This window comes from Anarrhichthys ocellatus, unplaced genomic scaffold (genome assembly GCF_004355925.1).
Source record: "Anarrhichthys ocellatus isolate YVR2014 unplaced genomic scaffold, GSC_Weel_1.0 scaffold69, whole genome shotgun sequence".
In the NCBI taxonomy this organism is placed as follows: domain Eukaryota; kingdom Metazoa; phylum Chordata; class Actinopteri; order Perciformes; family Anarhichadidae; genus Anarrhichthys; species Anarrhichthys ocellatus.
In genome coordinates this window covers 1,679,617-1,698,836 of record NW_022280099.1, presented here as the reverse complement: position 1 = coordinate 1,698,836, position 19,220 = coordinate 1,679,617, and the positions used below count along the sequence as shown (strand labels likewise).

The following is a 19,220-nucleotide window of genomic DNA, read 5'->3' as shown; positions in this document are numbered from 1 at the left end:
ACACCTCCATCCCCTGCATACACACACACCTCCATCCCCTAACATACTTTGACTTCAACTCTGATTCTATTATACTTGCACGACGGTTATTTCATGTCCAACATTTATTTCTGGATGATGAGTCTTGACATGAAGTAACATCTTTGTCATCTTGGTTTATTTTTCGCTGCGCTCTCTTCCTCCTTAGACTTTTCTAATTGATTTTTTACTTAAAAGGAGATTGCGTAGGATTAGGTGGTATCTAGCAGTGTGGGTGCAGATTGCTGAATACCCCTCCGCTCACCCTTTCCTTTACCAAGACTTTGGTCACGTGAGCCGCAGAGTGCAGAACATTGGTAACGCTGTGTTATCTTTCAGGACCTCGGTCTCGCTCAGAGGCCATCCTCACCACAGTAACACTACCTCAGCACTCTGTGGCTCACGTTACTGCAGCTTCACAAGCATGTCAACCTATTCCCAAGAACTGAACCAGGACCCACAGGTGGGTCGCAGGAGATTTTAATCAGTTCGCCAAATAAATTTGAAGAATTCCTTCTATAGTCTTTTATCTAACGCACGCGCACACACACACACACACACACACACACACACACACACACACACACACACACAGTACAGATTTTGGCCTCATGAGGGAGCCTGAATATTTGTATTGTTTTACTGATAACACTGAATCTAATACGAAAGGTTGACGTACATTCTGTTTTACTGATGAGAGGACAAATGAAAACAGTTACGAATATTATATTCCATCTCTGCTAATAGATCTCCCTAAATCCTGCAGACTTTAACCTTTCAGTGTCTTTTTCCTACTCAACTTTCAGTGTTTTCCACATTTGCAAAAATAAAATATACAAAGAATCAAAACCACGGTGCTCTTTGCGCTCTCTCGACAAAATCACCTTGAGGTGATGAAAGTAGCGGTGACATGTTTTGAAGAGAAGGTTTTGTAAGCAGTGTCACTGTGTGCGTGTGCGTGCGTGTGCGTGCGTGTGTGTTCCCTGCCTCCCTCCACTTCCCCTGGCTGCTTTCACACTTGCACTTAGGAAGCTGCTGAAGATGACAGGTCAGAAAACCACAAAAAATAAAGACAAAGAAAGAAATAGAGTGAGTGTGTGTGCGTGTGTGTGGCGTGCGTGTGTGTGTATGCGCAAATACATCAGAGACAACATCTCCTGCAGTCTGAACTTCATTCCCTGACTGTTGGGCCTTTCACTGACTTCCTGTCAGCGGCTCTGCGGGCCAGACCTCCTACGTGCAGCTCACGTCAGTGTTGGCGACGGGCTGCTGATGAGCAAAGTATCAGCAGCATGATGGCAAAACGCTTGAACACCAGCGATCCAAACATCATCTCAGATTTTCCTTTCGGCAAAACATCCGCTGTAAATATAGACGCCATACAGGACTGCTCAAAAACACAAAGTCTTAACTAAAGACTGGGCCGTGGGACACTGAATCATAACGTCACAATGAGACAAAATAACCCAGTAAAGAATATAGTGTGTATATTTTGGGTTTCGGGGACTAATGAGCTACATTATACATCAATAAAAACAAATTACACTTGAAGATTGATCTCCATAACACAAAGTGCCAATGCAGCCGCTGTAGGATTCATCTCAGCAGTTATATTTAGCATCTAATTTACCATTCCTACAGTCAGTTAACCCTGTGTTCACATAGCTCACAGCGCCATGTACCGCAGAGTGTGACAGAAGAGAACATGTCAACACTCTAAATGATCAGGATTGGGTGGAGACACAATAGATGAGTAAGAAGTGGAGATTGAAGTCATGGTTCAACTGTTCCCTTTTCTTCTTGCGCTTCAGATCACAGAACGTATGTGAATTCACTCGAGTGCATTTAATAAGAATCTCAAAGTTGAGGCAGAACTTCTCCAGACACATGGGCCTTCCAGCGAGACCCCTTGCAGATTTCTCCAAAGTTTGACGACCTTTTCAATCTAAATGCCGTTACCCATTCTAATACTGGCTGTGATGTGCTCAGAGCTCTATTCACCGCCGCCCCCACTCCGCCAACTGTTTTAAGTGCCATCCATTCAAAAATAGAAATCCCTTATCTCTCCAGGCCGAGGACGACTCGTAAGAGATCCATCCGTTCAGCCAACCTATTGATCTGGCTTCCTGCTCGCTGCTTAAAGAGCGACACGGCGCTGATGAATGACCCGTGTGAATAGATACCAGCCCCTCATCAAAAAGGCCTCCCTGCCCAGCGGGGTGGGAGGGAAGAGGAGAGACGGACAAAGGACAGGAGGAGGAGGAGGAGGAAAGACAAAGGGACAGAGGGGAAAAGGACAATAATGGTGGAAGACTGATACGAGATTAGACAGAAGACAGATATGGAAGTAAAGTGATGAGGGAGCACAACACAAACTCCGTCTGCAGGTCAACGTTTAGGAGCGCTCGGGCACCGATTAATGACAGCAGAGTCAGATTCCAGCGTGCAATCCGGATAAAGCGTGCGCTCGTTTGTGAGTCTGAACTCTCACTTTTCTCCAGCTGTCTTTTTCAAAGTTAAAGTCTGCACGAGGGAAAAAAAGACATCTTTGGAATATATTTCTCTTGTGTAACTGGGAACCAGGAGGCTCTTTAGGACACCTTGTGATTTACATCTTTTATGCCGACGTGCCTTTAGCCTACGATTCACTTATTGTGGGCGTGTGGATCGAGGTTCAGCCCAACTGGTCACCTCACAGTTGCCTAGTGTATTCATACCAGTATGTTGTATTTGCCACTTGCCTATTCAGACAACGCTGTCGGTATGAATGCAGCCACAATTCTAATTCTAATTTGTTGGAACCCTGAGTTTCTTTTTAACCAACTTCTGAATAGTCTCATACTTCGGCAGGCAAGTCCGGACGAGTCCCAAGTGTTTAAGTGAGAGTAGGTTTTAGCGAAGTTGTATCTGTTTGGGAAGTAGTGAGCACACGGCTGGATAAACAAAACAGATTACACTGCACGAGTTGTGAGAGAAAGTCAGAGTAACACAGGCAGAATAACTGATATACAAATGGTCATTTTGTGAATGAAGTATTCCTTTAACACGAACACAGTCTGTGTGATTTATATCTAGTGAGTAATTTCGACTTTCTTAAATTGACCCTCGAAATGACTTCATGACAAGATCATTTGCCAACAAATGTAATTTGAGTCATTTAGGATTATAAAGTCTTAACAGACACTGCTCCCCGTCTCCATCGAGTCGTTAACGCCAGTGCCCAAGCTTTTATTTTGAAAGTAGAAGGAAACTGAACATGGTTTGAGTTTGCTCTCAGGGTATTCAGACTGACAAAAGTGTGAGAATCACTGATGCTGCCTCAAAAGTAGTTACAATTCCTCTCGCGTGCTCAAATCATCATTACGCTCAAGATCCTGTCCTCCCTCCCTCGCTCACAAACCTAATCCTGATCTTACAAATCTTTGTCTGAGCGTGGACTTGTGGACTTTGCAGACTGGCGAGATACACTCGTATTTGTTTTGAGCCCTCACAAGTCTTTTGTCATCAATATACTTCCACCGCAGGAGATCAAAAGACTGAAAGAGACACATAGAAAGCGAGACGGACACAAACACAAAGAGAAGACGACACAGATGGAAACAGACAGAACAGTGCGCTTCATTTGATCTCAACCTCCACAAGAGAAGCTGGCCAAGTTAGTCAGGCTTCAGCTCTGACACCCCCCCCCCTCCATCACACCCAGGAGCTGCCACTCTCACAGGGAATAGAAATCAACATCCACCGGCAGATGCTGCCTCACCAGAACCGCCCGCAACAATCGCACTTCCCCTCCTCGTTTGAAGCGCCACTGTCACATTAAAGGCACATTTTGCCACCTTTTCCATGGATGTACAATCAGTGTTGATGGTAAATGTAGACGATTAGAGCATTTAAATTCCTCACTATGAAATCTGTTGCTCTTCTTGCATCCAGTGGTGTCATTTGATGTGACAGTGGATGGAAGGAAGAACTTTCAGCTTTGATTTCTAGCCTCTTGGTAGAATATGGTAGCCAGGGCGTGTTCTCAGAATCTGAGCCATACGGCCAAAGGAATGCAGCGGAGAGTTGGTCAAGAGGTTACAGCCGGCAGGGACTCTATGGGACCAGAAGCTCGAGTGCAATGCATCCTGGTAAGTGTAGGCACTGCACTGTAACGGATTTATCACACAGCAGTTAAGTTGTGTCTCTGCTTACAGCCACTATAGAGCACCACATGGACTCTCAGCGGTGTCACTGAGAACAGATGGAGATGCAGAGGTGTGATGGAGGTTAAAGGAAACGTGTCAGAATGATGCGGTGCGATGCGATGCATCAGGTATAAATACATGTATGAATAATACATATATAAAGAACGAAAATGAGTATATCCTGAGGAGTTTTCCATGGAAACAATCCGTTCTGTTTGCATTTGAGGTTTCTTGCTACATCATATTGTCCTCAAGGCCTAACGAACATGCTGAATGGATTTCTTACCTCATGAAGCGTTTACGAAGCTTTTTATTGAATGTTTTGAAGTCTGAAATGTTTGCTTTGGCTGCTGGTCTCTCATTTTATTGCCACACTGCTGCCAACTCTCTCTGTAAGACATGTCATGTCAGACATCTGTGTGCTTCACATTGGCTGGCAAAAGATACGTGGATTCGCTTATGAAAGTTGTTTTTTTTTAATAACTATTTTATGCCCCCCCCCCCAGTGGCCAAAAACTCTAAAGGGTATCTTTAAAAAATAGCATTTTTATGACTAATTTGCAAAAACAGTTTCCTCTTGGGCAGCTAATTAGGGAAATGTTGAAAACACATTTTTTAAATGAGAAGATAATGATTTGCTAACACGTCTGTTATTTTGAAGCCACTTAATTTGCTCCGCAAATGACAAGTTAAAAAAAAAACATGTTTGTGTTCTCAGATTCTTTTTGTTTTCACAATTTGTTTTGTCATGATGTCATCATGACTTTACAACAAAGGCAGTATGTGCTTCATTAAACACGTTCACTATGTACAACATGCTCTGATATGTGGGTTTTGTTAAAACCCATACATGTGTGCCAAAGTGTCATCAATTAAAATCTGTTTCACACGTCATATCATCACCCAGGTCGTGCTATTCCCTCTCATTGGTTGCTGATACTACATAGGTGAGGCCACACCCGTTGTGTCTGTTTGTTAAATGCCCTGATGAACACCTACAGTGGTACAAACATGTTGGCTTTTTTTAATGATTTAGCCGCGTATGCTTTTTAAATATGTCCTTCCTAGTTTGTAAGACTTCAGAGGGCCTGGACCGCCTTCCTGTTTGTGTACTAATACACGTCGTTCTCCAGGCTCAGCAGGTGTTCTGCATGACATTCATGCATCTTCTACTTTAATAGAAATACTGGAAAAAGAATAGTTGATTGATAAATGCATGCCAAATAAAAGACAGAATGTAAAAACAGAAGGTTGCACACCTCATAAATCAGTGGATTATAACTGAAGAGGTCAGGTTGATTTGTTCAGTGATGTATTGTAGATGTTCTTTTGCAATAAGTTATATTATATTGATACTATATTTGGTGATACTTTTGCTACAATGGACAAAATGTTGAATTAGTTTAGTACTGGAACCCATTTCTTTGGCTGTGCAATGGAAAAGTAGGTCCACAGTATGAGTATATAACTGGAGGCGAAAGAAGAAGTCCTGAATGGCAGGTTTAAGAATGATGGAAGCTGTCCGTTTCTGCGGCGGACTGGAGTGTGGAAAGAGAGTGTATTATATCCACGAGCTGCCGAGGCCAGAGAGGTGAGCTCTGACGTGTCATTGGCTAACCTGACAGCGAGACAACAGCCACAGGGCAAACACCAACAGACCGGCTCTGTTGTCCACAGCCAGCTGAATACTAATCCAGCCGCCTGCCTGCCGCTGGCTTTTACCCCAGAGTGGGAAATTAAACCTGCTCGACAGCCAAACGCCATTTTCCGTTTCGCTATAGCGGATATAAGTTTGTCTGCTGAACCGCACACCAACCAGCAGCCGCTCGGAGGTCCTATTCTGGCCGGCACTTGTCACCGTTACAAGCCCTGCAGCGCTGTGGGTGGTGGGACTCTTCCAGGCTCTCCAACCCAGCTGAAATGGAAGCAGGGCTGAACATGTGGCAGAATACAAATTCCTGTATAAATCTCTTCAGCTTTGGTTAGTTTGTTTACTCACTCCGAGCACAATAGGAGCCGGGAAACAGTCACTAGATTCTCTTTGGTAGGGGAGACCAAAAGCTCAATCGAATATGGCATGTCCTTATAAGGCAGGTTAGCAGGTTTCTGTCTTAGTCAATTAATACTTCTTTAATTGATTGTTTTTTCATACTGATTTCCAAGAGACCTAAGGTTTAAAGTGCTGTATTTACATGATTCTTTGTTTGTAGATCTGTTGATTGCATCAACTTACTAATTAGTCGACTGCAGATTTATTTTTCGCTTGAGGACAAACAGAAGCATGCTGCTGCTGCAGTGAGGTGTGAAAAAGTTGAAGTGCACTTTGTTTTTTTTTCTTCATCAAACAGCCTTGTTCATCACTCCCACTGCCAATTCATGGATGTTAATTAGCTACAGATAATTAAATTTGCCACCACAGTTATCGTTTCACCTCTTGAGACGAGAGGCTTACGGCTAATTAAAATTGCCGCTTTTGGTTTGAAAATTGCCCTTTTCGGAAGTTCAATAAAATAACAGCCGTTGCGACAATTTTTGTGCTAAAACTCGTCATTTATACTGAACATCTGGAGCTGCACTGGGTGCACTGATATTTACCTGTAGGAAGCCATTCAAGGCTGACAACTTGCTAAATGCGAGTTTGTTGGGGAGCCTGTCTGAGATGTGATCTAGTGGAATAAGCAGCAGTGGTGATAAAAAAAACAAAAGCTGCAGTGAAAGAGGGACAAAAACCAGTGAGGGAAGAGGAGGATTTAGAAATTGCTTGGTGAATAAAGGAGCAGCTTCCCTCTAAAGCTGGAGCAAGTCGAGCCAACGCACCGTTCATTCTGAACAGGTAACGAGATCAGACCAGAACCAATAACAGAACTGGAGGAAAAAAAGGGGCTTTTCCATAAGTCGTTTTCCACAATCCTGCAACCGGGGGGCCCAGAAGCACGAGGACTCCGAGGACGATGCTTTTCCATCAAACGGAAGCAAACGCTTGCAAAAAAATAACAGATGAACAAACCTTCAAGAGATCCGTGGCACTTAAGACACATGTGTGAGGTGCGAAGGGAGCGGACACGAGGCCGATGGGAAGAAAAGACTTCGCCTCCCTCTTGGGACTCCCTGGGAGGGCGTTACGGCCCTGCTCACGTTCCCTTTGCTCTCCTCCCTGCTCATTACAGGTGAGGAGGAGGAAGAGGAGGAGCAGCAGAGGGTGAATGCGCCGAGTCAAAACGACTGATCTGAGTCATGCATTATTAACCGGGGCTTTCAGCTCCTCGCGGGCCTATCGGTGGGGGAAGGTTTAGCCACGAGACGGCTTCTTGCACTCCCTCTATCTGCTCCATCTTCTACTTGTATCTCACTCTGGCTCCTCACTGATGACCTGACAACGAGGTCAGATACACAGAGAGAGTGTTAAAGAATGCAAGATAGAGAAGAAAAAGAGGCAGCGAGAAAGAAGGCAGACAGGGGAGGAAGATGAAGAGAAGGCTGGAAATGTGGAAGGAATAAGAAAGAAGCAGCACAGAGATAAAAAAATACAAACAAAAAGACAACCCAAGGCAGGGAGGTAAATGGACAGGCGCTGATGCAGCAACAAAGGTTCGGATATAGATGGAGGGAGTGAGAGGAGACAGAGGACTAGAAAAGAGAGGAGGGCTGGAACTGCACCTGCGGCAGCCCCTGCTGAGTGCCCGGGGAGGCCCCTTAGGAGAGGCGGACAGAGTTTGAATGAGAGCTGTCTGTCTGTCTGTCTGTGTCTGTGTCTCTCTCTCCCTCTCTCTCTCTCTCTCTCTCTCCCTCTCTCTCTCCCTCTCTCTCTCCCTCTCCTTGAGAGGGAGAAGGAGGGGAGAGTAAGAGGCACATGTTTTTGTTGTAATTCTGTTTTGACAGGTATAAAAAGAGCGATAGAGAGAGAGAGAGAAAGAGAGAGGGAGAGAGAGAGAGGGACATTTGCATTGACATCTGTCTGCTCATAGAAAATTCAAAATTTGAATCCTTTTGAATTCAGAATTCAAAATTCAAAAGGATTAATTCATATTCTGTCAAAAGACTGATGACAGTCAGCTACAATTCAATTTAAGATATACGGTGCAATGTATCAAACATTGCCAATAATGAATAATGTGATACAATCAACTTCCTCCTTCCTTTAAAAGACATTTTGGAAATCTGTTAACTCAACATTTCAAAAGTTTGAATCACAGCTCCGGTTTATGTTTTGGTGTTTTTGTGCTGCAGAGTCCTCCACACTGTGTCCTGCTGTCAATCACCAATCAGCCGCCCCGTCAGCGCTGCTGGTGACGTTGATGGAGGCCGACGTTTGTGTACAAACACAGACGAGTGTGAGAGGGAAACAGCTAGGCAGCGCGCTCCAGGCCGCACATCACGGTTTGGGGTCAATGTCACTCTTTTTCACACAAATCCCGGTGATGGATCGCTGTCCGCATTGGAAGACGGGGAGGCTCCCTGCTCGATAATGAAGCCACTGAGAACAAATGCCACGGGGAAATAATTGGGAACGATCTGTCGTCGCTAAAGTGGTCGCAATTTAAATTGACATTTTAAATTGATTGCATTGAGCAGAGCCCAACGCATGCACTATCGCAGGCTGCTGTCCCAAAGCTTTGAAGATGCAGTAGAGAAAAAGAAAAACCCATTCAGTGTGTGTGTGTGTGTGTGTGTGTGTGTGTGTGTGTGTGTGTGTGCGCGTGCGTGTGTGTGTGTGTGGCATGACTACCCTTCGCACACGGAGGGCACACAGCACCACTGAGTGGCTGGTCGCCTCCTATTTTTGAATAGAGAGTGTTTCTGCGTGTGCACGCATGCGTGTCCGTGTGTGCACAAAAGACCGAGCGTGTGCACCGGAGAGTTTCCGTGCCAGAGTCTAAACCTGCAGATGTGTTTAAAAGAGGCTGAACGGTGAGAGGGCCGTCGCGACAACAGAATTATTTATGTTCTGTTGATGCTTCAAGTATGCACGAGTGGCCACTACCTGGACCTGTGTTTGTGTGTGTGTGTGTGTGGCAAGTCCTAACATTTAAGCAGTAGCAGTAATAGTAACTGGTATCAACAATTGCCTTTTGGCTCGTTATAATTCCAAGTCATATCTATAATGTAATTCTGACTAGTAGCAATTCTAATTAAATTATATCTGTAATTAATTGCTTGATAGCAACTATTAATTTCTTACCAGTGGAAATGATCATTGACGATATCTTTAACTTAATTACAACCAGTAAATGTTTACCGTTGACTTCTATCCAAACTAAATTACAGGCATCCATCATTCAAGTTTGATGTTTTATAATTTCAAGCCAAAATATCCATGACGTTTTTTGGACTAGTGGCAATTCCAATTATCAGCATCTACACAACTCAGTTCTCTGCAGTCAAAATGTTCCACTGCAGACGTCTGTTTCTACAGAACCGACACCGTGAATGGAATTCTAGATATGAAAATTAAATTCTGATGAGCCAAAATGTAATAATTGATCGGCTTGGAATTGTAAGAAGGTGATTACAGATATTATCTAGAATTGCATTTCATATCGGAAAATGAGTCAAATAGTAACTAGTAGAAGTGTATTGGTACTAACAATGACGTTTGAGATATCTAGCATTCCAGGTCAAGATGACAGCAGAGAGATCTGAAATGAATGAACCTGAAGTTCTATATCTGATATCTGAAAGGGAAATAAAATGTCTACTCGTCACAATCCTTGTTCCACGTGTGTAGTTCAGCTGTAGATATCTTTAATAGTTATTCTTAGTAGTGAAAAGGGAATTACTGATACCAACATTGTCTTTCCAGAAATCTTATTCTAACGAGTCAAAATGAGAAATTGATTTGTTGGAATGTAATTTTCACTGAACTGAACGGCTCGTCACTGATGACGTGTGAGTGGATGTGTGTGCACAGCTCTGCACCCGTGTTTACGAGAGAGGCTGGTCAAGCTTTTATTTCTTCCTCAATAAGATAAACCCACACGCCGAACAATGTGTGTAAATGGGAGATGCTGAATCCTCAAAAGCAAAATCCGGAGAAGTTGGACAGCAGTCCGATCGACAGAAAGTGCAACTGGCAAAAGTTGCACACGTCTGCCAAAATAACTTCTCCCCATGAATGAATTATTTAAGCTGTCCTCTTGATTTTAGACCACTTCTCGGAGGACCGGTACCTTTGTGACCCAAGCTGCTTCAAGACGATTTATTTCCCCTCAAAAAAACGATGAATTCAGGCAAAATTTAGGCAACAGCGCTGTCCTGAGTCTCATTCTAGCACAAGTATCAGATAAAGAAAAGCAAAAAGAGGAGGCAGAGGTGAGGTGGAGAGCGACACACACAGCCAGCATGCTGACTGGAGAGACCCGGGAGTGACGACACTAATCACCTCTCCTCTTTAACGAGCTAAACGGTCGAGAACAAGGTCGGCGAGTGGAAGAACACTGCTGCGTGCTCCCTGCTGCTGCATGCTGATGGCCAATGCCGGCACTCGGGGCGATTAAGAATTCATTGTCGAGTAGATTTTGACGACAGCGCTTTGATACTCAAAATCACAACAGATCAAAACCAGTAAAGAATCCGTCAAACTGCTGGTACCGCCTTCTTCTAACGCCTCTGCTGCCCAGAACCAACTCACGTCTCCCCTCTGTGCAGACAGCCGGCAACCCCAAGATGAGTCAGCGATCCTTTAAAAACACAAGCGCGATAACAAGCAGCAAAGGGAGGTAAATAAAGGTAATTAAGTGGGTTTTATATTTCAATAATTCATCTCAAACAGGACGACATTTCAAGGGTATTGAAGCTGCCAGGTGCTGATGGAGCTCTGTGGAGGTCATTAATGTGGACCGTTATGAGGCGCATGTCACCAGGTGCTCACTAGTGGCTTTTTACAGTAATGCTTTGTGGACAACAATGGAGATTTGTGGCACAAAGGAATAAGATATAAACCTAAACTACACAGAATACTTGTTAGTAGGATCAATTTGTTTGCTTATTTTGGTCTTTTCAAGGGAAGTACAATAATATAATCAGCTGACTTATCCTCTTAAATGTGCTCCTGCGGGCTTTAGCGAGCAGCTGTGTCAGACTTTCCACGACTAAGGCGTACTTCTGCTGAGGTGTGAACTCGGGTGGGCTCCGGAAGTCTCAGGTCCACCTCAAAGCATCAATCTCTCAGTCTGCAACAAAAGTGAACGCCAACCACTCTACCCACATACAGACTTGAAACTAGAGATTGAGACCATGAACTCATGTTTACAATGTTTACTGAGGTAATAAATCAAGAGAGAAGTAGAGTCATTTTTCTTTTCGTAACGTGTCTGTTCGCCCCCTGCTGGCCATTAGAAGAGTTACAGGTTCAAGACGCTTCCACAAGCAGAGGTTGCCGCCTGATTTAAAATTGACTTCGATCAGAACCTATTCTTTCTTCAATATTCAGACTCGAGTGTCTTTGACCAGTGACACTTCCGGGTGCTAAACACCGGCAGCATTAAGGGGTTCTCTGGGACCAGGCACGGACTAAAAATACATGCAAGCACTTGGGTTGGATGTAAGTGCAAAGCAGAAAGCTCGTTATGGCAGCGAGGAGATCTCTCAGGGGATCAGAGAATGTTCTGGGACATCAGGCCTCGGTGCCGCGCTGACTATTTTTTTTTTTTTTTTTTTTTATAAAAGGCGCCACAGCGCGCCAACGAGTGGTCAGTGTGCTTGGGGACTAGTTTTATTCCTGTTACTTTAATGTACCCATCAAAAAGAAAAGAAGATCTGGTCCCACAACAAAGAGCTGGATCCCACTTCACTGCCAGACTGAGATATGAACACTTGGCTGAAAAGGACATTAAAGAGTTATTTCATAATTTTGATGTTGTTGAATTATATATTAGAGTACAACTCATTCCTCTAAGACACGTTACACTGTGTAGGTTAAGTCTCACTGTCATATGCACCTTTGCTGAACACTGGCTTCATAAACCAGACAAACTACTTCGAAAACATACAAACAAACTTTTACTTTTTTCTTTTTGAAGGAGCTCCAAAACTACTTGGGCGAGAGAAAGATGTAGGCTAGATGATGTCAAAAGTTAGACTTCAAAAATGGCCACGACAGCAATATCTCCATGACAAATTTGTCCCACTGGGCAATGTTCAGAAAGTTGCATTTTATGATCGCTCTTTCAGCTTCCTCCATGCAGCACTTTGGACTTATGTAGCCAGGAAATTTGTCATTCAGGTCACTTTTACTTCAAAGGATGCTCGCTTAGCAGCCGCCAAGTTTTAAATTAAAAACGTGACAGTTTGAGTGAAAAAATGAAAAAGCGCACAAATACATTTTCTTTGCATTTCCAAAAATATTTTGGAATTTTTTTTTTTTTTTTTTATACATTCTCAGGGGATTTTCCAGGCCTGGAAGAAAACATTTAATTTGCACAACTAGAGACACAATTCTGTTTGTATGACAGTCATGGAAAGGTTCCTGACTTGAGTTTAAAACGGGGGTAAAAAGAAGCGTTGATTCAACACAACGAGCCGAAGGTGAGAAGCTGCTGGACAGCTGGACGTGAATATGTGAGTGCATTTTACTGTTACTGCTGATGTCTAATGCATCGGTTGTTTTGTTTTTGCGGCTGGAGAATGCTTGTGGGGGAATCTTTGCTGGTGCTGCAGATAACGGGACGGCACCACCTTCATCTGTCCCCACAGGGGAACATGGCACGGAGTGAGAAAGCACCGAGAGCGAAGGAAGAGTGAGATTAAGACGCAGAGAAAGAGAAAGTCGGGAGTGAAGAAGAGCAAACAATTTCCACGTTAATTAGCATCCCTCTCCTCCCCCGCAAAACACAAACAATGCGGCGCTCCAAAGAACCAGAAGCAAACAGGGACAAGGCTGCGAGCTCGCTAACTTTAGGTCTGCTCATCTGTGCTAAATCAGTGGCAGGCAGCACACACATCAACACACACAGAAAATAAGACTGAGCTGTGGGATTAAGAGCAAATCAGAGAGAGAGGTGGGAGGCTGGGAGGAAAGAAAACAGAGGAGAGGAAGAGAGGGCGATGGAACAAGGGAGACTGACGGAAGGAGGGAAGCGAGGGACAGAAGAGTGGAGGAAGGCAGAACAGAAGGAGGAGATGAAAGGACAGTGAGAGGAGAGCATGAGGGGGAGGGAAATAAGGAGGATGGGAGAGACAAAAAGAGGAGAGAGGGAGGGAGAAGGAAGGAGGAGGGATGCAAAAATGATGAGTGAAGGAGGGATGGAAAAAGAGAGGGAGAGGAGAAAGTAAACAGAAGGGGGAGATGGTGAAGAGACAACAGAAAAGAAAGGAAGAAGGGAAGGCAATAAAAAAGGTAAGGAGGTAAAGAGAAAGGTGGAGAGAGAGAGAGAGAGAGAGAGGGGTCGTTGTGTTTGTGCGTTGCTGTGATGCCTGCTTTGCTGCACACAGCTATAGTCGCAGGTTGCACGCTCCGAATGCTGACATGCAAACATTCAGATGCTGACGCGTGCGTATGAACATACGAGCATCATGAGCGAGCAACTGCAGGCTCTGCATTTATCTGCAGAGGGAGCGAAGGCGGCACGTGTAGACCCGCAGCTATTACAGCTGAACAACAACCAAAAACAACAACAAATAACCATCAAGAGTGGACGGTGATTTAGTCAATCGATGCTGAAACATACGGTTATTAAACATGATTGTATCGGCAAAAAAAAATAAAAAATCTTTGAAATCAACCCCATCAGAGCTGTCTCTACCTGTACTATACACTATATATACTATACACATATATACATACATATACTGTATATGGCGGCTGGATCAATAAAAGCTGAAAGAGCCGGCAATTCTTTCAGGACATTGTGGAGATGAAAACGTCCTACATTTCTCCTCTGAGTTCTAGGCGACACGCAAACACACTCACAGGATACACAGCAGAAAGAGACGCACACATGCATCAAACACACTCACAGGATACACAGCAGAAAGAGACGCACACATGCATCAAACACACTCACAGGATACACAGCAGAAAGAGACACACACATGCATCAAACACACTAGTGTACCCAATTTGTGGTGCCTCACATTTTAAAAGAAAGAAGAAAAAAAAAATCAATAACACATCAGAGCAGTTCCTGAGGTTCAGGCATTCATCACAGCTCAACACATGCACACGTGTTCAGCACCGACCAGCAGAACCAGCGCCTCCATCTTCAGAAAGCAACACGTTGCTCTGACAAGGATCCTTGAGAAATGCATTTTAAATCCCCCTCGAGATGCAAAGCAACTGTCTGTCAGTGTGAACCACGGAGGAATGTGTGCAAAGCTAAAATGACATCAAATACATTTTCCATCTCCTTTCCATGATGTGGAACCGTGGGTTTGAATATTTCATCTGCTGAATAAATAAATACAGAATATAGTGTCTATGTGACACTGTCATACGTGGTCGACTTCAAAAGCTGTAAGCAGTAGCTGACTATCTTAGTTTTGCTAAACGCCAGTGCTTCTTAACTTCTCACGCTAACTTGTTGCTCTCGCTACCAATATTAGCCTCTCAGTTGGGCTGAAAGGAAACGTGCATGTCGGTGTGGTGAACCCTGTGTGGAGCTGCAGAGACCTAAACCAAGTAAGAGTAGAAGAGCTATGGGTAAGGAAACGTCTGCTAGCCGCCAAGCTAATCCATGCACTGTAACATGCCACAGGCATTCATTGCCCTGTCTGAGAGCTGCTATGTGAAAAAGGTATTTGTGTGAATTAATGCACACTTGTAATACTACGCAGAAAGATTCAAGTATTTATAAATTATTCTGGAGGCACTTTCTAAATAATAAGGTCGGTTTAGATGCATCCGACTGCTTCAGTAACTGGTGGAAAAGTAGCAAATATAGAAAATGGATGCTAAATATGGAGATACCTCGAGAACCGTTGACAGGTGAATCTTAATCACTAGCTTCACACCTCTACTGCGCAGCCTGAGAGCCTGAGATGGGGCCGCGCTCTTCCAACATGCTACATAAAGGAAAAGCTACTTTCTGCTTTGGCACTAAAAAGGTTGGTGATGTAGAAGATTGTGTACAAAATTATAATGTGCTGCCCAGTTAAACGGGAATGAAGTCCCAAGGGATGTGGGAACACATTCATTCACATATCAGAGCAGGTTGTTTCTTTGTTCACCTGCAGCTATTAAAAGTAGGCGTAGCTGCTTGTGTGTGCATGAACGCTCGAGTAGAATAAGAGTTGCATCCTTCACAGATAATGTAGTTTTTGTGTTTTTTCTTATGCATCAAATTTGGGACTGCATTTCATTGCTCAGCCCTGTCGAACGATGACAATAAATGAACTTTGTGTGCATGGCGACAACTAACCAGCTCCTTTAAACCAGTGAGCTGCAGTGCTTCTTCACAGTAATGGCTGGTGCACACAGGCACAGCGGAGCTTCAACATAAACACATCTGTGGTGTGGAGTAAGTGAATTGACAGGGGGGGGGGGGGGCTGCTCACCTGAAGAACGTGACAAAGAACTGCACCAGATCCATGAAGTTACTGTGCTGCGAGAAGGCGATCTGCAAAAGGGAAAGAAAGGGACAGAAGGCCTCGTCAGAAATACACTTTAATAAGCGTTATGCACTCATAACACTCATACACATGCGAGCTTCAGAGTGGAGTCCACCTTGTGGAGCTGACAAAAGGCCCGCGGTCGAGCAGGAGAGACAATGCGTGTGTTTTTATGTTGTAGATCATATATGTATATTCATGACACTATGTTGTCAACCTCTGACTTTACTTGCATATTTCATAGTGTGTGTTTTTCTAGTGGTTCACCAGTTGAAAGCCAGAGTCAAGATAAGCGACTTTCTTCCTTATGGTGCTCCTTATTCTCGACTACGTGGAGGTTCTCAGTGCGTCAGCTTATCCGTGGTTCAGACTGCACGCCTGACAAAGCAACGACACGGCAGCAGCCGGGCCTCTCAGCTGCCCACAGTCTGTGCAGCGGGGGGGGGGGGAATATGAAAAATGTCATTGCTGCACATGTGGGCAGAAATATTCACTATGTAATCATCACAAGAGCAATTGTACTGACGGTATCCTGTCTTAATCAAGGTTGCCAGGGGTAACGTTGGCAGTGCAGTACCTCCCCCCCCCCCTGGAAATGTCTCGCCACGACCATATCCCTGCAACAACACGCCACTGCCTCTCTCTGGTGGCATCAGGGTGCTGCACCTCCAGACCAAGCAGCAGAATTCCACTCACACATCTTCTCTTCGAGGTGACACCTCGGACCAGAACTTATCTTCGCTCCTGCTTATTATTCCTCAGCAAAGCGGGGATTTGCATACAATTCCAGTGCAAGAAAATAAAGAGCGGAATGGAGGCCCAAAAGCTGGTAAACGCAGCAGTGTGTGTCAGATTAGTATATGAATACTTAATGTGATCAGGAAGTACAATACATGCAGAGAGAGACTTGATGGGTGTGTAAAGCTACAGCGACGTTACACAAGAGCAACGCGGGGCCAAAGGCAGGGGCCTCTGTGGAGAGATGAGGGGGGGGGGGGGTTGTGACCGGCTGGGTCTAATTTACTGGTGTAGTCAGCACCATCTGGATCGCTAATGTGTTGCTGTTGATTACTGTTGAGCGCCAAATCCTCAGTGTGATCATTTTTCTCCAGACTGTTGAACACTGAAGAGAAGTTCAGGAGCAACACACCCAAAGAAAACTTTGCAAAGATGTCAGCGGTCTGGCAGTTGATCCCCTGGGACCGCAGTGGACGGAGCGTGGCGCTAATATGCCAAATATGAAGTATTGAAGCTCCCTTAATATTTTGATTAGTTGCTTATACTACAAAAAGTCTTTATCGAAAGAATGCCCTCTCTCTTTGGGATGCCGATGTATTGGGGTATTTTAGGATCTTGATATGTTGGTCTCATCAAGTTATTGTTTCTGATTTAGTCTTAGTCTCTTTAATGCTTTAAACAGCTCTTGAGTTATTTTAGGGGAACTTCACACGTCGCGTTTTTAGCACCCTCAAATCCATTATTTCCAATGTAGACGTGGGGAAGGAGCGCAAAGCAAGAACGACTTAAAACTGCTCATTATGTCCAACTAGCTGTTCAATTCTCAAATATAACCAATTTATAGTGATACGAAGCAGAGAAAAGCAGAAAATCCTCACATTTTGCGAGGCAGGAACCGGCAAGTTCTTGCAATTTTGCTTGTTGAGTGCCGTAAAGACTGATCTACTCACCACTTTAGCACCAATGCTACCTGGGAGGCACAGAAAACACACAGTCCCTGTACCTCCACAAAGCACTGGAGAACTTTTTGGAAATAAGTTTCTAAGGTGCAAATTAGGAACATGCGATGAATAGAAAATGGTTTGGAGGGAATATCTCACTTCCTGTGCTCATGAATGTAAAAATGAAAGGATTTAGAGAACAACTATCAAAGATTGTGTGAAGCTCTGAGAGGCAGGAATCTTAGAATCGCCACAGAAGCCTCGTCAGCTGGTTCGCTTTGTGACAGCGGCCGATCAAAGCCGTCTACTCCTCCAGTGGTTCCAGATACATGAAGTCATTCTCTCTTCTAATGACACAATAGTCTCCTTCAAGGCCAATGCCGACTTCCTCAACACACTCAATGACATGTGCTTCATGTCATCACAGCATAACTTATTAACATTATCGTAGCAGCTAATCTCAAGTGTCAGCGGTGTGCTTTGTCACCGAGAGGCAGGCCGATGGGGGCGGCGAGATGTGCCGCAAAGGATCTCGCAGCAGGTCCCGTCAGCCGGCCGCCGGGCGTCATGAACGCAACATCTTCTGCTTCTAATGGCTTCTGACAGCTACGTTGGAGTTTTGAAGGAAAGCTTCGTTGACGGTGGGAGGGAGGGCCGCTCAACAGGTTCCACAAAAATAAACAAAAGGACGGGACAGAAGGAAAGGGAATAATACGGTGGAGCCGGATGATGTGTGCGTGATCTGTAAGTGCCATCGAGTAATGTTTCACAGAACATTCCTTCTTTATAGTTTGATTGTGACAACAGAAAGAACACTGCTCAAGCTACGGGGTACATGCAGATACAGTTTTATCCTTTATTATGTTTACTATTTTAACATGTTCAGCCATGCTAGTGCTGTGGCTCTGCGGCCAAATCAGTGTCTGTAATTCCACCACTTTGGTCGAGACTGACATTTGGTTCAACTCTGTACAGACATTCATGGTTTCATGATGTATCCGTCTGACTCTGGTGATCCTCTGACTTGTCTTCTAGCGTCATCGTGGGGTTCAGACTTCTGTTTATTAGTTAAATGCAACAACAGCTATTGGATGGATTAATCCCATTAATTTGATATAATATGCATATTATCTTTGTATTGTCTCATGTGTCTGCATAAACTCTGAATCTACCGTTTAAATAATAAGCAGCCGCTGTTGCACGCTGGCAAAACCGCTCAGTCTGTTTTCTACACTCGGTGTGTGATCAGTATCAAAACGCACCCATCAGGCAGCCGTGCGTGGCCCAGATAAACACTCCACGAGTCCACACACAGACGCAGAGCGGCCCGGCCAGCTGATAGCTACAGCTGCTGCTACTCCACAGCAGGGCATTCAATTGGAGGCTGTTGTAATCTCTACCATATCATGACATGTTCACTAAGGCACGGAACAGGAGATCACAGCTCTTTAATGTAATTAGTCTGGGATTTGCGTTTCATTACAAACAATCATTAAATTCAGATCCATTCTTCATCAGGAGAGAGGGAGAAATAAAAAGATAAAAGAGGGGTGGGAGAACTCCTCGCTGACTAATCTGGCTGCTTTGATGTTGCGAGCTGTTTAACGGTAATGAAGCCATCACAGAATACACGTTGACCATCGTAAAAGATCTCCATTGTGGGTCAAATGACTATATGTAAGTGTTATTCCTCTAATCAAACATCTGTGTTTCGTAGTTTCGTAAATTAAATCCGATCGGTAGCAAATATGTGAAAATTATTCCAAGAAGTTGGGGGGGGGGGGGGGGGGGG

At 44.3% G+C, this 19,220-nt stretch overlaps 1 protein-coding gene across 2 annotated transcripts in view; it reads right to left on the bottom strand.

Moving 5' to 3' along the window:
* Window positions 1-19,220, bottom strand: part of atrn (attractin) — a 124,064-nt gene that overhangs the window by 43,683 nt on the left and 61,161 nt on the right. For both annotated transcript variants that reach the window (XM_031873161.1, XM_031873159.1), the window contains exon 25: window positions 15,696-15,757. In XM_031873161.1, coding sequence (XP_031729021.1) covers window positions 15,696-15,757 — 62 coding nt within the window. The remainder of the gene's footprint in view (window positions 1-15,695; window positions 15,758-19,220) is intronic.